We start from the raw sequence: 23,261 nt of genomic DNA, 5'->3' as shown, positions 1-23,261 counted from the left end.
TTCTTTAAAAATGGTCATAGCATTGTAAAAAAAATATTCAAACATGTATTAAAAAAAATCTTCAGTGCGTATTCAAAATACGTTCAATGTACATTTTGCAAATGTTTAATATGTGATAGGATAAATATTCAATTAGTATTTGAAGAAATGTTCGATCCATTTCTAAAAAAAATGCCCATCCTATAGACGCATACATTTATTTAAAGAAGTGACGCGTGTTTGGAAATTATAAAATAAAATGGAAAAATAGAAAGAAAATAAAATAAGAAACACAATGAAATACAATAGAAGAAATGAATAGATCGAAACCTTCTTAAAACTGGATGGAACGTTCCTAAAACTGCTCATGGAAGGTACAAAACTGGATTAAACTGGCGCATAGAAGATTTGCAAAACCAGTCGAGGAATGTTTTTGGGCCAACCCACTACGCGAGACATTGTAGGCGAACATTGCTACAGTCTCGTGATAAGCGAGACCTAGCATTTGCAGCATTTGTTAAACCGTGGTTGGATTCCTTTCGCTTGTTTTGGGCCATCTAAAAGAGTTTTCATGGTGGGAGCTCCGAGCTCCTGTTCGGCACCTTAGATGCCCGAACTGGTCCCAGACCATGAGCCGTTCGAAGAACAAGGCAATCGCTCAACTATTTCCCTGGTCGCTCGATTGCGTTTGACTGGTTGTGGTCGATTAGTTGACCGGTCAACCGGTGACTTTTGCAAAACAAAATTTTAAAAATTTCATAAGTACATGAATTAAAAACTGTGAATGGATTTTGAAAAAAAGTTCACAAACTTCAAAAAATATTCATTGATTTCTAAAAAAACATCGATTAAAAAAAACTCATCAAATTTGAATATAAGTTCTCAAATTTGAAAGAAAGTTCATCAATTTTGAAAAAGAGCCCACCAAATTTGAAACATTCATTGATTTTGAAAATTTCATCAAATTGGAATAAAATTTCATCGATTTTAAACAAAAAATCAATGATTTGAAAAATACTTATCAAATTTGGACAAGGTTCATCCATTTTGAAAAAAGTTCATATTATTTTAGAAAAAGTTCTTTATTTTTAAAAAATATAAAAATAAAGAAAATAAAAACGAAAAAAGAAAGAAAAGAATATATTAACTAAACCCAGATAAAAATTTAGAAAACCCGATTCAGAAAAGACAAATAAGAAACGACCAGAAGCTTCCCGCAACCAGACTAGGAAGCTTCCAGAAGCTTCACAAAACCCGATCAACTTTCCTTGCTTTGTGGCTTACATGGGCTGGCCCGTTCGGATCGAGGGTGTGCGCTAGTTTGCGAAACCTACTAAGTGTGAGTTCGTGTTTAAAAAAAAAGGGAACTTAGTGTGAGTTCTTTTCGACTCATGATTCTTCAAAATCCGATTTTGGGAAACAGCCCATAGAATCAGCCGTTCATTTTTCCCCTCAAATTTGAGTCTGAGTTTGCTGAAATATCTGTAATGCCCCTAGGTCGAAAATGTGTACACATGACCACAGTTGACCAAAGCATGCACAGATTACAAGCACAAGTGGGCGTTCATTTTTTCCCTGAGATTTGAGTCTGAGTTTGTTGTATGAGTTGTGTGCTGAAATATTTGTAATGCCCCTAGGTTGAAAATGTTAACCAAAGTTAATCAAAGCACGCACACATTACACGGACAGGTGCAGCATTAGCACCCGCTAGCACGCACACATCAGAGGCCGCTCCCAAATAGCAGGTTAGTTTAGTCCGTTGAACACATTTTTTCTTTTTTTGAAACAGAGGCAAAAGACTTGCCTCATTCATTAATAAAGGCAACAGTTTATGAGTGTTTGGGTCCGATGGCATTTCTTCTGTAATTACAACCCCACATAGGGGCACGGTTTCAAAACGAAATGTTTTGTTTTGAGGGACTCTCCAGAATCGCAAGAACTGTGGGTATTGAATGATTTTGAGATACAACAAGATTTTGGGATGATTCTCTGTGATTCTCGAGGCAGTTTGGAGTTCTTTTCAACTTTTGGTTCTCTAGACCGTGATTCTTCAAAATCAAGTGAAAAGAACTGTCCATAAAAACGGCGCTTAAGGCGCCATATAGGAAATCTCGTTCATGGTTTCACGATAAAAAATGTACAGTATTGCAACGGGGCGGGTTGACGGGCTAGGGCCTCATTTTGGTATTTTCATGATTTCTGTTACCGTACTCTTTCGAATTATTAGCGATTTCATCTCTTTTGGATTTCTCTATTTACTCATGTTCTTTGGCGGTTTAACAAAAGCATGGAATTCATTGAAACAAAAATTGAGAACACTTATTTAGGTATAAAAACATTTTTTTAAAGATGTGCGAGCATTTAAAGACTATATGAATATATTTCTACAAATGCGCATTTTTTTAGAAAATGCATGATTTTTCGTTAGAAACTGTATGAGCATTTCCTAAATTCTGAACATTAAAAAATGTGAACACTTTGGTCCTTTTTGTGTTCTATAAGAAATAATTGATATTTTTTTAAACAAAAAACTGAACCTTTTGAAAATTTGCATGTTTTCCAAAAAGCTTGAACAAGTTTAAAAAGAAGAAAAAGGTCAAAAAAAAAAGAGAACGGAAAAACGTCAAGAAAGCCAATGGAATGAAAAAAAAGCCAAACGGAAAAATCACCACAACTAAAAACCATACAAAACTGAGGAAAGCAACTTTAAAAAACTGCTACCAAAACTCAGAAAAAATCACTCACCCCTCGCCTTCCTATAATTTGGTCCACACAACGCTCTCGCATGAAACTTTGCCTTTTTTTAGAACTTCGAGATGAATTTCGATTTTTGTGGGAAAGGCGAACATATTAGCACAGTGAAGCTAGCTGTTCGAGGACTTGTTTTTCTGCGGCTAGGTGATCTGCGAGAGGTGCCTCTGGGATCTGTGAGTGGTGGCCTAGGGTTTGGTTTGTCAAGGTGAAGTGGTTATCTTTTGGCCAGCTGCTCCGGTAGCGATGGGACGGGGTCTCCTCTATATTATGTTCTTATGCTGTTAGTTACCATGACATTAGACAAAGGTACAATCGCCAAAAGCACCATGAGTACATAGCTATGCATATACTTGCTTCATTTCAAATTAACCGAAGTTTTATTTGCATCTTCAGTGAAACTTTTGATAGTTTGGCCATGTTTACAAAAAATATATCAACATCAACAACACCAAATTTTCATTAGACCCGCCGTAAAATATAAGAACAGAAGACACATTTTTTTTTCAGTGAAGAAAACATATGATACTTTTAGCCTCATGACATGCCAAACTGAGCTTGAACAAGATCCGTCCAGTATGCCACGGTTGCGCTCACCATGAACCTTCAGTTTCGTGAATCTATTCGACGTCGATTTGTAGTCACTGAAGATAGCAAACCAGATGCGCAGGGCCAGGACCGTCCTTTGATCCCCGCCGAGAACGAGATGACAACGTCTCCAAAAGCAAAGCTAGCTCCGGAGGGTATGTTCCTAGGATATCCATGGTTGGATTCAGGGACCTGTGCAGCTCTCCGCCTCTCCTCCATCGCTAAAGCAAAGCCAATGATAGGATAATCTTTCCATGTGTTTGTTCTTGCCTTTTTGTTCAAACCGAATCTGTTGACCAGGGTATCTGATCTCTCCCCCCCTCTCTTTTCCTTTCTACATACAGCACCTGGTGTATCATGAGGGCGTTCTGGTGTCTATGTTCTTTTCTTTGCATGGGCTGGTGTCTATGTTCTTGATGCTCCAAGAAAGATGAGGACATCTTGTGGCCTCTGTACTGTGCGCTGGTGAAGAAGGCAAGTCGCCATCAAGAATCGAATGCCATCGGTTTTGCAGGCAGATAAATAGCCGTCCGTCCGTGTGCACAGATTCTTACAATCCATCCAACCAGTCTCAACCTCTGTTTGCTGCATACTGCACAGCTTATTTGCTTAGGAAAGGTGACCGAGTGATCATGGATAGCTCTTCAGATGCCCACAGGTGCACTCACTGGCCACTACTCTGTTTTAGTTGTCTTGTTATCACACATTTTGCAGTCGAAGAACTCTGCTATACCTAAGCTGCAGTATGCTCAAAAGTTTTGTGAGATCATGCCACCATAAATTCAGCACATTTTCTTTGTTTCTACATTACGTGACAAGTTGAGATTGATTCTTAAGAATTTTCTAATTAAGCTGCTGCGTAGTGGACTGCATGATATAGAAAATGTAATAGATGATGTCGCTAAGATTGCACTGTGCGTTTTGTTGCCACAATGCATGATCACTCAGGCAGAGACATACACCTATGAGTAGAGTAGTACCAGTGACGATGGATGATTCAATTCGTCGCGTGCATGCAGCCGGAACAAGTGCGCGGCGTGCTACCGCCAGTTCAACAGGATGGAGCACCTGGTGGAGCACATGCGCGCGTCGCACCACTCGCCGCACGAGCCGCGCTGCGGCGTCTGCGGGAAGCACTGCCGCTCCCTCGACGCCCTCCGTGACCACCTCGGCTTCGGCGCCTCCCTGCCCCCGAAGCCCGCCTGCGCCACGGCCTTTGCTGCCAAGGGCTGCCCGCTCTGCCTCGCCGTCTTCCCTAGCTCCAGCTCCCTCCGCGCCCACGGCCCAACCTGCCACCACTCCCGCGCTCCGGTTCCCTCGAGGGGGGCTATGCCGAGAATGCCCGTCGGCGGCGTGGTGGCGCTGGGGTGCAAGATGGTGGGCGGCGGGAGCGACGGGACGCTGGACCTGTGCGGGCGCGTCTGCGTCATCGACGAGAATGAGACCATCGTCTTCGAGAACTTTGTGAGGCCGCTCCTCCCGGTGACGCACTACCGGTACGAGACCACGGGGATCCGCCCCGAGTACCTGCGGGACGCGCCGACGGTGAAGATGGTGCAGCGGCAGGTGGAGGGCATCCTCCTCAACGGCGAGCAGCCGTGGAAGGTCCGGTCCTCGCGCGGCGCGGCCAGGATCCTCGTCGGCCACGGCCTGGAGCACGATCTCGACGCGCTGGGCATGGACTACCCGGCGTACCTGAAGCGGGACACGGCGGAATATCCGCCGCTGATGAAGACGAGCGCCAGGCTGATGAGCAACTCGCTTCGGTTCCTCACACAAAGCTGCCTCGGCTACGACATCCAGACGGGCCACCAGCACCCCTACGAGGACTGCGTGGCGGCCATGCGGCTGTACAAGAGAATGCGCGCGATGACGCACGGCCCGCGGAAGAACGGGGGCGAAGGCGATGCGTGCGCGGCGGTGGCATTCCCGGCGCGGAGGCAGCGGGAGCTGGAGCGCATGTCGCCGGAGGAGCTCCTGAGCATGTCCAAGCTCGACTATCACTGCTGGTGCCTCGACGACTAGCCTCGACGACTGCAGCTGCATCTGCATGTCCAACAGTCCAAGCATGAGCCATGGCCCCTGACTGCGAGGCTGCCCTGCCGAATTCGATTCTTCGCGCTTTACTTACTGATCAAAGGGGAATTCGTTAGGAAAAATCGGCAAAACACCTGTAAAACGTCTGTGGATGTGTACGATTATTGCTGCCCTACGACGTGAAGAATAAAAGAAAGGGAGAGTAAATGTATGCATGCGAGTAGGATAGAACATTAGCCTTTACACAAAGAAGCACCGACTTAAAAGTAAAACTATAAATAAGACCGAAGAATCCTCTGAGCTTTTAATATAGACTACATGCTGCGCGCGGGCGGGTCTCCCACCAGCCCAGCCTTGATGGCCCCATTACTCCGTTCCTGATTGGTGGCCGGCGCCTGGCAATCAATTACCCTGTCCCCCCATCCCATCGCTCCTGCCCCTACTCCCCCTACCTCCGACACAGGGTGAGGTTCCGCCCTCTGATTCGCTGGAAACAAACCCCACACATGCTGCCGCCCCCTGCTCCCCAAAACGCGCCATGCGCGGGCTCGCCCGTCCGCAACAATGCGTCGGTGGGGAGAGACCTGTCTAGCGTTCAATGCGCCGAGGTTGACACTCGCGCGGCGCCGGGCCCCGCTACGCCACCCACCGCCTTCATGGCTCCCCGGGGAGGGTGCAGCCCGTTCTTGGCTGCCGTTCTCTCCGTGCCCACACCTCCTCCTCAACCTAACCCTAAAAAGCCCCTCCCTCCCCTCTCGCTGGACGGCTGCTTTCGTTGCCTCTCCACGCGCCACTTTGTGAAGGACTGCAGGGATCCCGTTCGGTGCCGCCGGTGTCGGCTGTCCGGGCACCGCGCCGCCTCCCCTCGCTGCCCCATGGCTCCTCCGCGCCGCGCTGCTGCGTCCCCCCCCCCCCCGCGCTGCCTCGCTTCCCAACCGCCCGCCCACGCCGCCGCCGCCCCCCCCACCACGCCGCCAATCCACCCCGTACCCCCATGCCCGCATTGCCGCTCTCTCCCCCGTCGGAGGGCTCCCAACCCCGCGCCGTCTTGAGATCAGCGGCTCTAGCAACCGTGCATCTGCCTCCACTCCCGCGGGGAGTGACGCTCCGCCCTCCCCGCCATGCAACCGCGATGTGTTCCTCTCTGGGGTCATTCGCTCTCCACCACCCTCTCCTCCGGCCGCCTCCCCTGACATTGGCCATCCTGAGTCGGTGTTGGCCCTTGCGACCCCCTCCATGCAGCATGCTCACCCTGAGCTGCTTGCGGTTCGGGAGCGGGGCTCGTCGTCCAGTGGGTCACGCCAATCCTCGCGCTCGCCATCCTCCCTCTCCTCGGGCAACTCGATCCCCTCCGCCGTAGCTGACTTCGAGCGTCCTGATGTGCTCGAGGTGTTTATGCCGGAGGGAGACTACGCCGCGGCCCAGAGGCTCGCCGTGGTGAGCATCGAGCCCCCGAGCACTTTCATCAACCCCACCACTGCGGTGCAAGCCGCCGTCATGGACCGCATCGGCCACTTGCTGCCTGAGGTGGTGCCGTCGTCGGTGGGCGCCATGTATCTCCGGTTCGCGTCTGTGGCGGATCGCGACGAGGCCCTGGCCATGCAGCCCTTCCCCCATGAAGGCGCGCGCATCGACCTGATCGCGGAAGAACTCTTCGATCGTGTGGCGCCGCGCCTCGACGTGTGCGCCGTCCTCGCCGCCACAGGCTTCCCCGCCGAGTTCATCAACCCACGCGGCATCTCCGCCATGTTCTCTGGGTTTGGGAAGGTCCTTGAGATCGATCCACTCGTCCTGGCGGGTAGTGAGCTCGCCACCGTGCGTGCGGTCGTCCTCCTCAAAAATCCTCGCGACGTCCCTTGTGACGTGTGGCCTCTGGGAGGGCGCTGGGGCGCTCGTGTTGTCTCGGTCCGACCCGTCCGGGCCTGGGCGCGCGCTGACTCCTTCACAGCCAACGGAGAGTACCTCCCGTTCTTCTACCCGCCACCACCGCCTTTCGCCCACAACCATGTCGTCTTTCCGGGTCAGCCGCTGGGGAGAGGGAGCGTGCAGCCCCGTGCTCCCTTCCGCTCTGGAGGCGGGGGGCGCGGAGGAGACACTGGTCAACTCGACTCTGTGCTGCGCGTCCTCGGCGCGCCTCCCCTTCCAGCTTGGCTGCGGCGCGGCCCTCTACGGCTGGGAGGCGCGCACCCGCCTCCCCCCTCTCCTCCCCCGGTGGTGCTGCCCCCTTCGGGCTCGCCGTCCCGCTCCGTGTCCTCCTCGGTCCGGAGTGCCGGGTCCGGAATAACAATCGTCGACGTCAGCGAGCAGCAGCTGGAGGGCCGTGACGGGCGCGCCGTTGGCGACGCCCCTGGGCCTCGCCGTAGCGCTCGGGTGGCCGGCTCCGAGCCTGCGGAGTACGTCAGCATGGAGGCGAAGGCGGTCAAGCTGCGTGCTCTCCGGGACGCACTCTCCGGGTGCTCACCCCGCCTCAAATCCAAAGTCCTGAAGGACAAGATGCTCGATGGTGTGCACAAGCCCATGACGGCCAAGGCGGTGGCTGAGCTGCGCTGCGCCGCGTCCATCCGGGCTGTTCCGGCGGCCGACGATGCTGATGCCTAGTCTAATCTCTCCCTTTCTTTCGTCTAGCGCTGCATGCGCCTACCCTCGCTTAAGCTTACCTTCCTGTTGCCCGCTCGTGGCTGTGTGTAATTCCGCTCCTAGTTGGGCGTCTGGCCGTTTGTACCTCGGTGTGTGTTTGTGTAATGGATAATCTCTCCTTTGTTGATCTCTCTATTCTCTCTTGGAATGTTCAAGGGCTGGGGGACCCGGATAAGTGTGATATCGTGCTTAACCTTATAGCTTCCACTGATCCCGTCATCGCTTGCGTTCAGGAGACCAAGCTGGCCACCTTTCCCGCGTGCAAAGCCCGCTCGTTCCTCCCTGGGCGCCTTGCTTCGTTTGTCTCCAAGGATGCCGATGGGAGTCGGGGTGGCATCACCACCGCTTGGGATGCCCGCCTGTTCTCCTTAGTCTCCTCCTTCACTTCGGCTTTCACGCTGTCCACGTCCTTCTCCTCCACTACCACCCCGCTCTCTTTCACCGTAACGAACGTCTACGCGCCCTCGGATCATGCTCTCACTATGGAATTTGTAGAGGACCTCACCGCGGTCTCCTCGGATATTCCCGGGCCTTGGATTGCTATTGGGGATTTCAATCTGATTAGGGCTCCCCGAGAGAAGAGTAACAATAACTTTGATGCTTCGAGGGCCGCTGTCTTCAACTCTCTCATCAACTCCCTGGCCTTGCATGAGCTGGCCCTGACGGATCGCCGTTTCACATGGACGAACCGAAGGGATCCGCCGACTCTTGCCCGCCTAGACAGGGCCTTATTTGACAATGATTGGGGGGAGTCTTTCTCGGACTCGGCTCTTTCCTCATGTCCCCGGCCTACCTCTGATCACGTCCCCCTTGTTGTCACTGCGTCCACCCAAATTCCCAAACCGGCCCGCTTCTTCTTCGAGAACTCCTGGTTGCTCAACCCTCGCTTCCTCCCCACTACCATCCCTTCTTGGACAGGCGCGGCGCCCGGGCGCTACGCGGTGGGGCGGCTCGCTGCACGTAAGAAGAAGTTTCGGTCTGCGGCCAAGGTTTGGAAACGGCAACACAAATACATCCCCACCTATGATAATGATTGCAAATTTGTGGTTGACCTCCTGGAGTTCAGATGTCTGTCTACAGATGAAGCGCTGCTGCGGAGTGATGCTCGTAGCTGCCTTGCCGCGTCCATCAGGAGGCAGAGTGTGCACTGGAAGCAGCGGGGGAAGTGCCGTGCGGTCCGAGAAGGCGATGAGAATACCAAGTTCTTCCACGCCAGTGCCTCCCAGCGCCGTCGCGGGAACTGGATCCACGTGCTTGATGTTGATGGGCTGGAGGTGGTCGATCACCTTGGCAAGGCGGCTGCGCTGCGGGGCTTCTTTGCCAACCTTCTCGGGCGTTGCTGCCTCCCCGACTGGCGCTTCGACCTTGAGGCGCTGTACCAGGGTGTCCCAGGCGTCGACGGGGGCGCCCTTGTGAGCCCCTTCACTCTGGCCGAAATCAAGGAGGCGGCGGGGCTCCTCGACCGCTCGAGCGCCCCCGGCCCAGATGGCCTGGGGCCTGCCTTCTACCAAGCTGCGTGGGAGACGGTGTCGGTCGATCTGCTGCAGCTCTTCGACGCCTTCTTTGACGGCTCGGTGGACCTGGAGCCGATCAACCGGGCGTACATTGCCCTCCTGCCGAAAGGGAGTGGGGCGACCCCAACTCCAAGTTCATTCCACCCCGTCTCCCTGCAGAACTGCAATGTCAAGATCCTCTGCCGGGCGCTCACCACACAGTTGCAGCAGCAGATTGGGGGGGGGGGGGGTGATCGACGTCGACCAGTCCGGATTCGTCTCCGGACGAAGCATCTCCGAGAACTTCGTCTATGCGACCGAAGTGGTGCAATGCTGCCGCGCGAGGAAAGCCCCCGCCCTCATCCTCAAGCTGGACTTCGCTAAAGCCTTCGACTCTGTTAATTGGGCGTGCCTTCGTCGAGTCATGGAGGTGCGCGGCTTCCCTGAGAAATGGTGCGCGTGGGTGGACGCCATCCTCCATTCATCACGCTCCGCGGTGCTGCTCAACGGAGTGCCGGGGGCGTGGTTCCCCGTTAGGTGTGGGCTTCGCCAAGGAGACCCGATGTCGCCCTACCTCTTCCTCTTGGTGGCGGATGTCCTGCAACGGATGGTGCGACGCGACCCCCTGCTCCAACACCCGGTGGTGGAGGGGGGGGGGGGAGCACCGATCGTGCTTCAATACGCCGATGACACACTTATCATCATCCGCGCATCGGTGGAGGCGGCGGCGTGGCTACGACACATCTTGGACGACTTCGCCGCGGCCACCGGGCTGGGGATCAACTACGGCAAAAGCACCCTGGTGCCGATTCACGTCGCGGACGAGGTGGTGGCTGGGGCTGCGCGGCCCCTCTCCTGCTCTGTACAGGGGTTCCCGCAACCCTACTTGGGCCTGCTGTTGTTGTGGGACAAGCTGACGGCGGCCGACTTCGCGCCGATGATTGCTAAGGTCGATGCCTACCTGGCCGGGTGGCGGGCGCACCTACTCTCCCCCGCCGGGCGCCTGGTCCTGATCAACGCGGTGCTGGACTCGCTCCCCACGTACGCCATGGCCGCCGTCGTCCTTCCTCCGGCCGTGGTTAAAGCCATGGATACGCTTCGCCGGGCATTCCTATGGGCGGCGGCCGACCGTGCCACGGGAGCCCAATGCCTGATTGCATGGAGCCAGGTCTGCAGGGCGAAGTGCGAGGGGGGGCTGGGGTACGGGACCTTACCACCCAGAACATGTGCCTGCTGCTCAAGATGCTGCATCGTCTACACTCGTCGGAGTCGAGGTGGGCGTCGTGGGTTTGGGCGGAGCTGAATGGCCAATCCCTTCTTCACCCCGGTAGCTGTCGTCATGCCGGGGCGCATGGGCGCTCTCTGCGCGGCATGCTGCCGCTCTACCGCGCCATGTCGCGAGTGCATGTGCAGGATGGGCAGCGAACCTCCTTCTGGCTCGACTGGTGGCTGTCGTGCGGTCCTCTGAGTGTGGCCTTCCCCGCTCTATACTCGCACACCACGAGCGCCGAGGCCACTGTGTTCTACGTCTGGAACGGTGGGCTCGACCGCATCTTGGTCCCAAGACACACCCGGGCGGGTGCTCGGGAGCGAGAAGCCCTCCTTGCCATTCTCCCTGATGCACCTGTGGCGCCGGGCGTAGACGAGAGGATGCTGCCGCTTTGTGGGCGCCCCCGGTCGGGAGGGCTTGTCGCACGCCACGCTTACGCCCTCCTGCGCTATGGCGGGCGGCTCTCGCCTCATGCTGCGTTCGTCTGGGGGACGCGCGCACCGTCGCGGGTGAAGTTCTTCTGCTGGCTGTTGGTCCATCGTCGAGTCAACACTCGGGATGCCCTTCTTCGGAAGACCATTGTTGATCGCGCGGGGGCCGGCTGCCCCGTCTGCTTGGCGGAGCTGGAAACCGCGGACCATCTGATGTTTGTCTGCCCGTTCGCGCGCGAGTTCTGGCGCGTCGTGGGGGGTGTGGTGATCACGGCCGGGGCGTCGGTTTAGAGCGACTCTTCGCCCTAGACGTAAGAGTTGCCGTAGGAGATGCCTCTCCCGACACCTTCATCCTCCTATGCTGCTGGCACCTATGGAAGCACCGGAACGGGGTGGTCTTCCAGGCTATGGTGCCATCTCTGGATCGGGTCCTAAGCTGCTGTCGAGAGGATGCTGTTCTCTGGCGAGAACGGCTATGTCCACGGGATCGTGCGGATGTTGATGCGTGGGTGCGTGCGTTGACGCGGTGATCTGATCTTAGCTTTGTTAGGTCTCCCCCACCCCACCCCAAGAGTGTGCTGCTGTTTGTAAAAATGAGGACCTCCCCCTAGTGGTGATTTGGCAATAAAATTCAGGTGGAGGGATCGCTATCCCTCCCCCGGTGACAGTTCAAAAAAAAATATAGACTACATAGGGATGTAGTATATTGACATATTCTAGAGTGTAGATTCACTCATTTTGCTCCGTATGTAGTCTATATTGGAACACCACCATAACAGCCACCAAAAGAAAAAATGACGGATCACGTCCACATCCAAACTCGACGTGTCTACATCGCTGATATGCAACTTTGCGGACCTTCAAGGTGGCTCGCCAAAGGCGAACAATTATCGTTCGATGGCACCCTCACATGAGTAAGACGTCGGAGGAGGAAACCATACCTGACATCCACGAGCCACTAACTCAGCACATGATCCACATGTTACAGATGCCGCCGGTGCAGACCACAATCTGCATCCGCTCCTGGACTACCTCTCAAGCTCCGCATTGGTGCTGGAGCAGACGCCGTCGCAATGGCGGAGCCCAAGGACATAGGTCCACCTCAAGGATGTCACCGCCGCCGCCGCACCATCCTTACTTGAACAGTCTGGTTTACAAATCCATCCCCACCATAGCACTGATCACCTCGTCAGGGTAGGATCTGAAGAATCTTTATTGCGCATCGCCGCTGCCGAAACCAAGACGATGAACAACCCAAAACCTAAGCTACTAAAGGCTAAAATGATCCACACACGTGAATCCGGCGACCCCCCTCACCACCGACGACCAATGTGGAGGGGAGCCGCCGGAGGATGGCGTTGGAAGGAAGCGCTCCTAGCGGCGGTGGCGGAAGAAAAAACAGCTTAAATGATCTTTTCCTCGGAGTTCTCAACTTCAAATTTATATGAGTATATATGTACATGTTCCAATGAATGCCGTACAATGTGCGTGCCTATGTTCATAGGAGTGAATGTATATGTGTGTATATGTGTATCTGAGTGTTTGTGTCTGCATTGTGTTTCTTTGGAAAAAAGGAATCCTGGTTCATCAATCATCATAACGTATGTATGAACTAATGTACGAGCTATTCCTTATTGATTTTGCTCACATTGTTGTTTTTGAATTTCTGGACACTCGTCCTATATTGACAAATCGTTGTCCGACGCTCAGATTCGTGTCAGGCTCCAGGTGTTTATGCTATTTTTTCTTAACAGGAGTTATACCACTGGCCTCCACCTTATTTGAACTATGTTAGGCATCTCTCCTGGCATACGTCTGGATTAAGCTGTCCGGACATAGTGTGCCATTCAACGCGGACCTTTTTTTCTCTGTGAATGCGTCCGTTTGTTCGTATTCTCACAAACAACCAAACACAAACCGGGGGAGGTATACGAGAATCGGGACCTCCACTACATAGGACTTCCACACGCCCAACCCACTCAAATCACCCTCCCGGGCCACTTTTCTTCCATTCTGCCTTGCTCTCCCCTTACTTTGCATGCGCACCCTCCTCAGTCGACGCCGCCACTATACCTTCCCGGTGCCGCCCAGGCATTATCGGACGTCCGCAGCCCCAACGCACGCGCCTGCCCGCCATGGACGATGCCACCGTCCACCCATGATTCGTCTGCAACCAGGTAACCTCCGCCGCACTGCCGGTGCTGTCCATAATGGACACCACGCCTGGCATGTGTTCGGTCAAATGTCATTGAGCTTTTTGTTGACCTTTTTGCTGTTTTCTAGAGTAAAAGCGCGATGACAAGGTACTCGGCGATGGATGATGAGTTGTCATGCGATGTGTGGAAGGTCATATATGCGGACTTTATAGGCATGAAGCAAGTGGACCCAACCTTTTGGCAAAACGTGCCAGCTTTGTTTCATGAGAAAACACACTTCGTGCCCTATGAATTGCATGTGATCCATGAACGCAATGTAAGTGGCTAACCCATCGGTGGTATATCATCTTCAACTCTGTCATGAAGTTTTACGGTGCGATTGCACAAGTGAAAAGAAGGGGCCACCGGGCTCGCAAACCATTGAGATCGTAAGTTTTGCTTCTTGTAGCTCTACATGTTGGTCAAATCATTGATTCACTCAATGTTGCAGTTTGATAATCATCATGTTGTATAGCCCGGACGCACTACCGTGCTATACCACAGGTTGGAGGGCGGGCCATTTATGTTCATACATTGTTGGATGAAACTCAAGAGGCACAGCGCATGTGATGACTTGTGCAGATTCTAACTCGAGCATCGTTGAATTTGGAATTGATGAATTCAAAAAACTTGTTGAACATCTGGTTATCTTGGATGTAATAGTTACATTTGAACTATTGTTGTTCTAGGGATATTTGCATGCTATTTATGGATGAATAATTCTATTTTATATAATAATTTTGGAGACTTATGGAAAAACTCAGAAGGTCGGATGTTTAAGGGATAGGGTTGGATGGTCGGCTACCGAATCTGTGTCAGCAGACGAGTCCGGACCAGTATGCAAACAATTAGTGTTTCCTTTTTGACGGTCGGCATTGGAGATGCCTCTAAAAGTAGTCCACTAACCTATGCGATTGCAGGGGCTAGAACCGTTTTTGATTATGTTGATTGATATACTTGCAGAAATTTCAAATTATTATGTTTGGCTTTTGAAGATATTTTGCTCTTATTTTATACTACATATTGTAAAGATCAAAGCAATTATCAAAACAAGTCTAAGGTAAAAATAATAATAGGAAGATAAAATATTGGTCGTGTAATAATTAATTGATTAAATATAATGATCGGGTGAGCTACCAAATCTAAGGCAAGAAGCCAAGAATTAATGGGGGAGAGAATTTTCCATGATAAATGACATATTTTTCTACTAAGACATTTTTACTTTTACTAGGTAATTGCCCTTGCGTTGCAACGTGAACATAAATAGTCTAGTACTTTCGCAACAAATGTGTGTAATATAAATCTTTAGGATGTCCACAGCACATCAACAATTTATTATAGGTAAATTACTCTTCTCAATTTCACCCACTATATCTGCCTCGCCACCTATGTAATACTGCATCCAGGTCGCAGTCCCCCTACCACCCCACCAACACACTTTGGATTCCAAACATGTATCATGTAGTTATGCTATACCGTATTATGTTGCCCTTTTCTTTAGCAAGGTGCACCTAGGGTTTTGAAAAGCGTCACGTGATAAACTTCTCTCTCCCCTACCTCCTCCCTCTTCTCTCTCTAGCACTCTCCCACCTTTCATTTGACCATCTTTGTCTCATCCAAATATTTAATTATATCTCAAAGTGAGGAGGTGGCATGGTAGTGTCGTAAGACACCACCACGACACAGAGAGGCAAGAGGATAAAGGGAGGTTGGACTTAAAAATGGAAATATACCATCCATGATTAAATCCGTATTAGTATCACTCGACATCATGCATACATGCACATCACTTTTACAAGGTACACAATTCTTGACAATCCCATAGAGGCTTATAACGTGCTTTTAAGTTCACCAATGCAGGCCTGCAAGGTTCTTCAGGACAAATAATTGTCCTAAGCTTATGACAGCAGATATATCGAATATACATTCCTTAGGTGAAATTTAGATACAATATCTACTACAAGTCTCATCCAAATGTAGCATAGTTATCTTGAAATTTCGGTCAAGTGAATAATTCAGAATTTTATTGTCAGAAACCATATCCATTTCAGTCATACACGCACACACAAATTCTATTGTTTATTTTGCCTTTTCATTCGAGTAGAGCATCACTTCATCCAAGTCAAGGACTCTATCATTTCCAAGACAATCTGAAAATATATCACTATGACAAAAATTTGAAAAAAAAGTCAGGCATCGACAAAGATAATCGTGTTCAGAATTTCTGAAACAAACAAAAAAAAAGTTCAAGAACTAATGCATATCACCTCCAATTATGTACCAGCTACAAATAAACTTCCATACCAATTTCCCTTTTAGCACATCCATGTTATTATTAATATTCTCACTTCAGTGAATAATTATAAGCTCCAATTCAAAATCTGGCAAGTAAATAGCAAGAGAAATATGTTAAGACATATTGTGACGCTCGGATAATTAAACTATAGTAACACTCTACTAATGAAGCCATGTTACCGCCGTCGCTGTTGTTAAACTCACGTTGATTCGAAACCAGTTCAACTTTCGAGTTCTAAATCAAGTCAAACAAATAAAGTTTTCAAAGGTTAAAACTAAAATGTTCTAAATATGACAATTAATCCATCATAAATATTGGTGGAGAAACCCCACTTTTATGAAATGTTTAAATACTCTAAAATGAATAAAACACTAGGTAAGACAATCAAATAAATGCCTTTTTGTATTTTATAAAATACTAAACTATTCATTTAGTTGCATAACTAGTATCACTAATTTAGGATTTTGCTTTATAATTTAGAAAACCAATTAGATTGAGACTTAAAGAAAACAGAGTAAAAGAAAAATAAGAAAAGTAAAAAAACCCAGATCCCCACTGGATCAACTGGCCCAGCTGGCCAGCCGACCCAGGCGGCCCACCCCATTCCCCATAACCCCCACTCTCCGTGACCTAACCGGTCGCCTCCACTTTCCCCACTCCTCCCCCCTCGTCCCAATCTGGATTGACACCGAGTCGATCCCCGCCACCCGACGCCGCCTCGTCGTTCGCCGGACCTCCCCGCCGGACTGCCCGTCCTCGCCCTCTCCCTCGTCGGCCTCCTCATTCCCCGCTGCCCCCTCCCTCCTCGCAAGTGAGCACCGCCCCCTCTCTGTTCCCGCCTCGGCGCCCGACCACCGCACGCCGCGCCCACCGCCCGACGCACCCCACCGCGCCCAGCCGCTCAACTGGCAGCGCTAGGCCGCGCCCCACACTCGCCATCGCTCGCCAGCCACAGCCGCCTCGGCTCCCTCTACCCCCTGTCCTCCGTCCTGCGCCCCAAGCCGCCGCGTGCGCAACACCCCCCCTCTCGCGCCCACTTTGCCGGCGCTGCTGCTGCCCCGCTGACCCCGCGCGCCCGCACACCCCCTGCTCCGGCCTGCCCCGCCGCGCCCGTTGCGCTCGCCACACCGCCCGTGGCCGGGCCCCTCCTCCTCGCCCTGCTCCCACAGTCCCCTGCGACCGTTGTCGCCGACGCCATCTACCACCCGTCCGGCCATTCCAGCCGCCGCTCGCGCCAGCCTCCCTTGACGTACTCTGTCCTTCCCGCGCGCCTACCCCCACCCCGACCCGCAGCCCTCCCCCTGGTCGCCTTCCCTACACCACCCGCCACCTTGTCGCCCCGCCAGCGTCGCTCGCGTGCTGGTAGCCGCTTTGGTCATGCCCAACCACGTCTGGCTTGGGCCAGAGCCAGGTCGCGCCGGCGCCCGGGTTCGCCCCATTCCGCTGCCCGCCCGTAGACACTGATACTGCGGACGAATCCTAGTTCGACTATGGTGTTGACAACCCATCCTTCTCGGCAGAGCTTCCAGGCAAGCAAAACATCCTTATCATCCCGATATCGCCTACTCCTTCTCTCTATTGCTTGCATTAGAGTAGTGTAACTATCACTGCTTATTGGTTTGATCCTATTCTACTGCATAGCCTGTCTTTGCTATTATCGTTGATACCTTTACCTGCAATCCAAAATGCTTAGTATAGGATGCTAGTCTATCACCAGTGGCCCTACATTCTTGTCCATCTTCCATGTTATACTATCGGGCCGTGATCACTTAGGAGATGATAACGAGTATATACTATATACATATTATAGCTGATACATATTGTGACTAAAGTCGAGTCGACTCGTAGAGTACCCGCGAGTGATTCACGGACTGGGGGCTGAAAGGACATGTTTCCCGACCGCCCCCTTGAGTGGATATTTGTGGCAAAGCGACAGGGCAAGTTGAGACCACCCAGGAGAGAGGTGGGCACTAGTGCAGAATCAGGCAATAGTCCCGGTTCGTAAGGACCTTTAATGCCGGTTCTGCAACCGGCACTAAAGGGTGGGGACTAAAGACCCCCCCTTTAGTGCCGGTTCTTCCCGAACCGGGACCAAAGGCCCACCATGTGGCATGAGCTCTGGTCGTTGTCCACGGTTATTTCATAATAACATGCTTAACAAGATTTGGATATTTGATCTGAGTTGGTCTTTTGGCCTATACACACTAACCAACTGCATGGGGACAATTATGGGCACTCGGCGTCGTAGTATCAGCCGAAGCTTTTCAGACGTCAACGACTGAGTGGTGCACGCCAGGTTGGACTGGAAGCCTGCGCTTGTATTAAGGGAGGCTAGGTCTGCTCACCGGCCGCGTTCGCAATGTGCAGAAGTGCAATGGGCGATGGGCCCAAGACCCCTACACACTTAGGATTTAGACTGGCATGCTGACCTCTCTGTCGAGCCTAGGTAGCGCTGCGATGTGTTGATCTTTCGAGGCCGGTCATGACCCTTGAAAGTGTGTCCGGCCAAAGTAATCCAGCGTGTTGGGCAATATGGTGCACCCCTGCAGGGAAGTTGATCTATATATGAATAGTCGTGTCCATGGTAACAGGACGACTTCAAGTTGTATTCCAACCTCATGATAACTAGAACCGGATGCTTAATAAAACACACCCAGATAAAGTTCTAGAGACAACCCGGTGATCACTCTCTCACAGGGTGACAAGGAGAAGATTGTCGGTTAGGTTTATGCTATACGATGTTACTTGGTGCTATACTTGCTACTCTCTTCTATATGCTTCAAGATGGAGGCTGCCAGAAGCGTAGTCTTCAATAGGACTAGCTATCCCCTCTTATTCTGGCATTCTATAGTTCAGTCCACAGATACTACCCATTTCTTTGATACCGATGCATATGTAGTGTAGATTATTGCTTGAGAGTACTTTGGATGAGTACTCACTGTTGCTTTGCTACTTCTTTTTCCCCTTTTCCCGGTATTGCGATCATATGATGGAGTCCAGGAGTCAGAGGATCTCGACGATGTTTCTATGTGGAGTTCTGCTTCGAGGAGTAATTAGGAGGTCCCAGGCAGGAGGCCTTGCCTTTCCGATCATTGCTAGTTTTGTGCTAGCCTTCTTAAGGCAAACTTGTTTAACTTATGTCTATACTCAGATATTATTGCTTCCGCTGACTTTTGTGTATTCGAGCCCTCAAGGCCCCTGGCTTGTAATATAAAGCTTGTATTATTTTAATTTATTTCTAGAGTTGTGTTGTTATATCTTTCGTGAGTCCCTGATCTTGATCATACACATTTGCACGTATGACTAGTGTCTGATTGAATCGGGGGCGTCACAAGTTGGTATCAGGGCCGACTGCCTGTAGGAATCCCCCTTCCAACTCCTTGGCCGAAGTTGAGTCTAGTCATTACAAACTTTTACTAACATGGCTGTGTGGCTTACGGGCCCACGTCGCCATTGGGTGGTAACATGATCTTTTATTCCTCGTCTATACTCTAGGATTCTGGTCTCTCTTCTATTTGGGTTAAACGATTTGACTATCTCTAACTCTAGGTTCTCTTCATTAGTTCCTCCCGGAGAGCCCCTCACTCGAGATGATTGCTTGGTGCACCGAAGGATTCCGAAGATACTCTCTGATGTTCTCTCGAGACTTTGTGCCCGTCACTTTCGCAATTCCCTACCACCGATATATCCCTATGGATAAATACATACACCTGTCGTTCTTACTTTTATTCCCAGTTACTCTTGTTATTTACATGATACATCAAATTATTCTCCGACTTTTAATAATCCCTTGTGCCACTGCCTTATAGATCTTTGCTGCATGAATACCCCTACGAATAATTCCTCACACTTTTCGAGTATTTGTTCATTTGTAGTTGTTCCGGTGTTTCACGAAATTCTTCAAAATACTAATTGATTTTCTGGAAATCCTCAGCAGCCTATTGCTCTTGAATTCCTTGCCTTCCTGCATTATTGTCAAATCCATATTTCTAGTAATCTCCGTTAACATCCTATGTCACTATCATCTCAAGTCCCTTGATTCAATATGTTGCAAATGCTCGCAATCCTTAGTCAGATCCTAGAATTCCTCCTTCTGGCTCAGACGTCATTTTAAACATGAGCTGGATCTCGACCAATATTGCCATCGATTGTACCCTTAAGCCGGCTCAACTTATCCATCATTAATCAAAGCGTTTGCTTCTGATCCCTTGATTTGGAAATCATAATTCCTTTGCATTTGGGGTTTGAATTAGTCAACTGTTTCTATAATCCAATGCCTTTGCATTGTTTCTTCCTTTGGTTATGAACCGATGCTCACATCAGCTCCGTTATGGACCGTTAGATCCTTTGTTGAATTATCATCGACGGTGTCCTTCGTATACAAAAACCTCGAGAAGTTCTTTCCCTAATACATAATGCCATTGGTAAATCATATTCTCTGATTTGGCCAACCATGCTCTGCTTTCGATAGTTTGGCCATGTTTACAAAAAATATATCAACATCAACAACACCAAATTTTCATTAGACCCGCCGTAAAATATAAGAACAGAAGACACATTTTTTTTTCAGTGAAGAAAACATATGATACTTTTAGCCTCATGACATGCCAAACTGAGCTTGAACAAGATCCGTCCAGTATGCCACGGTTGCGCTCACCATGAACCTTCAGTTTCGTGAATCTATTCGACGTCGATTTGTAGTCACTGAAGATAGCAAACCAGATGCGCAGGGCCAGGACCGTCCTTTGATCCCCGCCGAGAACGAGATGACAACGTCTCCAAAAGCAAAGCTAGCTCCGGAGGGTATGTTCCTAGGATATCCATGGTTGGATTCAGGGACCTGTGCAGCTCTCCGCCTCTCCTCCATCGCTAAAGCAAAGCCAATGATAGGATAATCTTTCCATGTGTTTGTTCTTGCCTTTTTGTTCAAACCGAATCTGTTGACCAGGGTATCTGATCTCTCCCCCCCTCTCTTTTCCTTTCTACATACAGCACCTGGTGTATCATGAGGGCGTTCTGGTGTCTATGTTCTTTTCTTTGCATGGGCTGGTGTCTATGTTCTTGATGCTCCAAGAAAGATGAGGACATCTTGTGGCCTCTGTACTGTGCGCTGGTGAAGAAGGCAAGTCGCCATCAAGAATCGAATGCCATCGGTTTTGCAGGCAGATAAATAGCCGTCCGTCCGTGTGCACAGATTCTTACAATCCATCCAACCAGTCTCAACCTCTGTTTGCTGCATACTGCACAGCTTATTTGCTTAGGAAAGGTGACCGAGTGATCATGGATAGCTCTTCAGATGCCCACAGGTGCACTCACTGGCCACTACTCTGTTTTAGTTGTCTTGTTATCACACATTTTGCAGTCGAAGAACTCTGCTATACCTAAGCTGCAGTATGCTCAAAAGTTTTGTGAGATCATGCCACCATAAATTCAGCACATTTTCTTTGTTTCTACATTACGTGACAAGTTGAGATTGATTCTTAAGAATTTTCTAATTAAGCTGCTGCGTAGTGGACTGCATGATATAGAAAATGTAATAGATGATGTCGCTAAGATTGCACTGTGCGTTTTGTTGCCACAATGCATGATCACTCAGGCAGAGACATACACCTATGAGTAGAGTAGTACCAGTGACGATGGATGATTCAATTCGTCGCGTGCATGCAGCCGGAACAAGTGCGCGGCGTGCTACCGCCAGTTCAACAGGATGGAGCACCTGGTGGAGCACATGCGCGCGTCGCACCACTCGCCGCACGAGCCGCGCTGCGGCGTCTGCGGGAAGCACTGCCGCTCCCTCGACGCCCTCCGTGACCACCTCGGCTTCGGCGCCTCCCTGCCCCCGAAGCCCGCCTGCGCCACGGCCTTTGCTGCCAAGGGCTGCCCGCTCTGCCTCGCCGTCTTCCCTAGCTCCAGCTCCCTCCGCGCCCACGGCCCAACCTGCCACCACTCCCGCGCTCCGGTTCCCTCGAGGGGGGCTATGCCGAGAATGCCCGTCGGCGGCGTGGTGGCGCTGGGGTGCAAGATGGTGGGCGGCGGGAGCGACGGGACGCTGGACCTGTGCGGGCGCGTCTGCGTCATCGACGAGAATGAGACCATCGTCTTCGAGAACTTTGTGAGGCCGCTCCTCCCGGTGACGCACTACCGGTACGAGACCACGGGGATCCGCCCCGAGTACCTGCGGGACGCGCCGACGGTGAAGATGGTGCAGCGGCAGGTGGAGGGCATCCTCCTCAACGGCGAGCAGCCGTGGAAGGTCCGGTCCTCGCGCGGCGCGGCCAGGATCCTCGTCGGCCACGGCCTGGAGCACGATCTCGACGCGCTGGGCATGGACTACCCGGCGTACCTGAAGCGGGACACGGCGGAATATCCGCCGCTGATGAAGACGAGCGCCAGGCTGATGAGCAACTCGCTTCGGTTCCTCACACAAAGCTGCCTCGGCTACGACATCCAGACGGGCCACCAGCACCCCTACGAGGACTGCGTGGCGGCCATGCGGCTGTACAAGAGAATGCGCGCGATGACGCACGGCCCGCGGAAGAACGGGGGCGAAGGCGATGCGTGCGCGGCGGTGGCATTCCCGGCGCGGAGGCAGCGGGAGCTGGAGCGCATGTCGCCGGAGGAGCTCCTGAGCATGTCCAAGCTCGACTATCACTGCTGGTGCCTCGACGACTAGCCTCGACGACTGCAGCTGCATCTGCATGTCCAACAGTCCAAGCATGAGCCATGGCCCCTGACTGCGAGGCTGCCCTGCCGAATTCGATTCTTCGCGCTTTACTTACTGATCAAAGGGGAATTCGTTAGGAAAAATCGGCAAAACACCTGTAAAACGTCTGTGGATGTGTACGATTATTGCTGCCCTACGACGTGAAGAATAAAAGAAAGGGAGAGTAAATGTATGCATGCGAGTAGGATAGAACATTAGCCTTTACACAAAGAAGCACCGACTTAAAAGTAAAACTATAAATAAGACCGAAGAATCCTCTGAGCTTTTAATATAGACTACATGCTGCGCGCGGGCGGGTCTCCCACCAGCCCAGCCTTGATGGCCCCATTACTCCGTTCCTGATTGGTGGCCGGCGCCTGGCAATCAATTACCCTGTCCCCCCCATCCCATCGCTCCTGCCCCTACTCCCCCTACCTCCGACACAGGGTGAGGTTCCGCCCTCTGATTCGCTGGAAACAAACCCCACACATGCTGCCGCCCCCCTGCTCCCCAAAACGCGCCATGCGCGGGCTCGCCCGTCCGCAACAATGCGTCGGTGGGGAGAGACCTGTCTAGCGTTCAATGCGCCGAGGTTGACACTCGCGCGGCGCCGGGCCCCGCTACGCCACCCACCGCCTTCATGGCTCCCCGGGGAGGGTGCAGCCCGTTCTTGGCTGCCGTTCTCTCCGTGCCCACACCTCCTCCTCAACCTAACCCTAAAAAGCCCCTCCCTCCCCTCTCGCTGGACGGCTGCTTTCGTTGCCTCTCCACGCGCCACTTTGTGAAGGACTGCAGGGATCCCGTTCGGTGCCGCCGGTGTCGGCTGTCCGGGCACCGCGCCGCCTCCCCTCGCTGCCCCATGGCTCCTCCGCGCCGCGCTG

General features: G+C 51.7%; 2 protein-coding genes across 2 annotated transcripts; both read left to right on the top strand.

The window, feature by feature from the left end:
• The first annotated feature begins 3,706 nt into the window (after positions 1–3,706).
• Positions 3,707–5,544, top strand: LOC123089386 (RNA exonuclease 4-like). Its single transcript, XM_044511079.1, has 2 exons — positions 3,707–3,976; positions 4,338–5,544. The coding sequence occupies exons 1-2, from the start codon at positions 3,951–3,953 to the stop codon at positions 5,341–5,343; spliced, it is 1,032 nt and encodes a 343-aa protein (XP_044367014.1). The 5' UTR covers positions 3,707–3,950; the 3' UTR covers positions 5,344–5,544.
• Positions 5,545–20,713: 15,169 nt separating this feature from the next.
• On the top strand, positions 20,714–22,551 carry LOC123089385 (RNA exonuclease 4). Its single transcript, XM_044511078.1, has 2 exons — positions 20,714–20,983; positions 21,345–22,551. Exons 1-2 carry the CDS (start codon positions 20,958–20,960, stop codon positions 22,348–22,350), a joined length of 1,032 nt encoding a protein of 343 aa, XP_044367013.1. The 5' UTR covers positions 20,714–20,957; the 3' UTR covers positions 22,351–22,551.
• The last annotated feature ends 710 nt before the right edge of the window (positions 22,552–23,261 follow it).

This window comes from Triticum aestivum, chromosome 4B (assembly GCF_018294505.1).
Source record: "Triticum aestivum cultivar Chinese Spring chromosome 4B, IWGSC CS RefSeq v2.1, whole genome shotgun sequence".
Taxonomy (NCBI): Eukaryota; Viridiplantae; Streptophyta; class Magnoliopsida; order Poales; family Poaceae; genus Triticum; species Triticum aestivum.
This window is presented reverse-complemented; position numbering and strand designations above follow the sequence as displayed.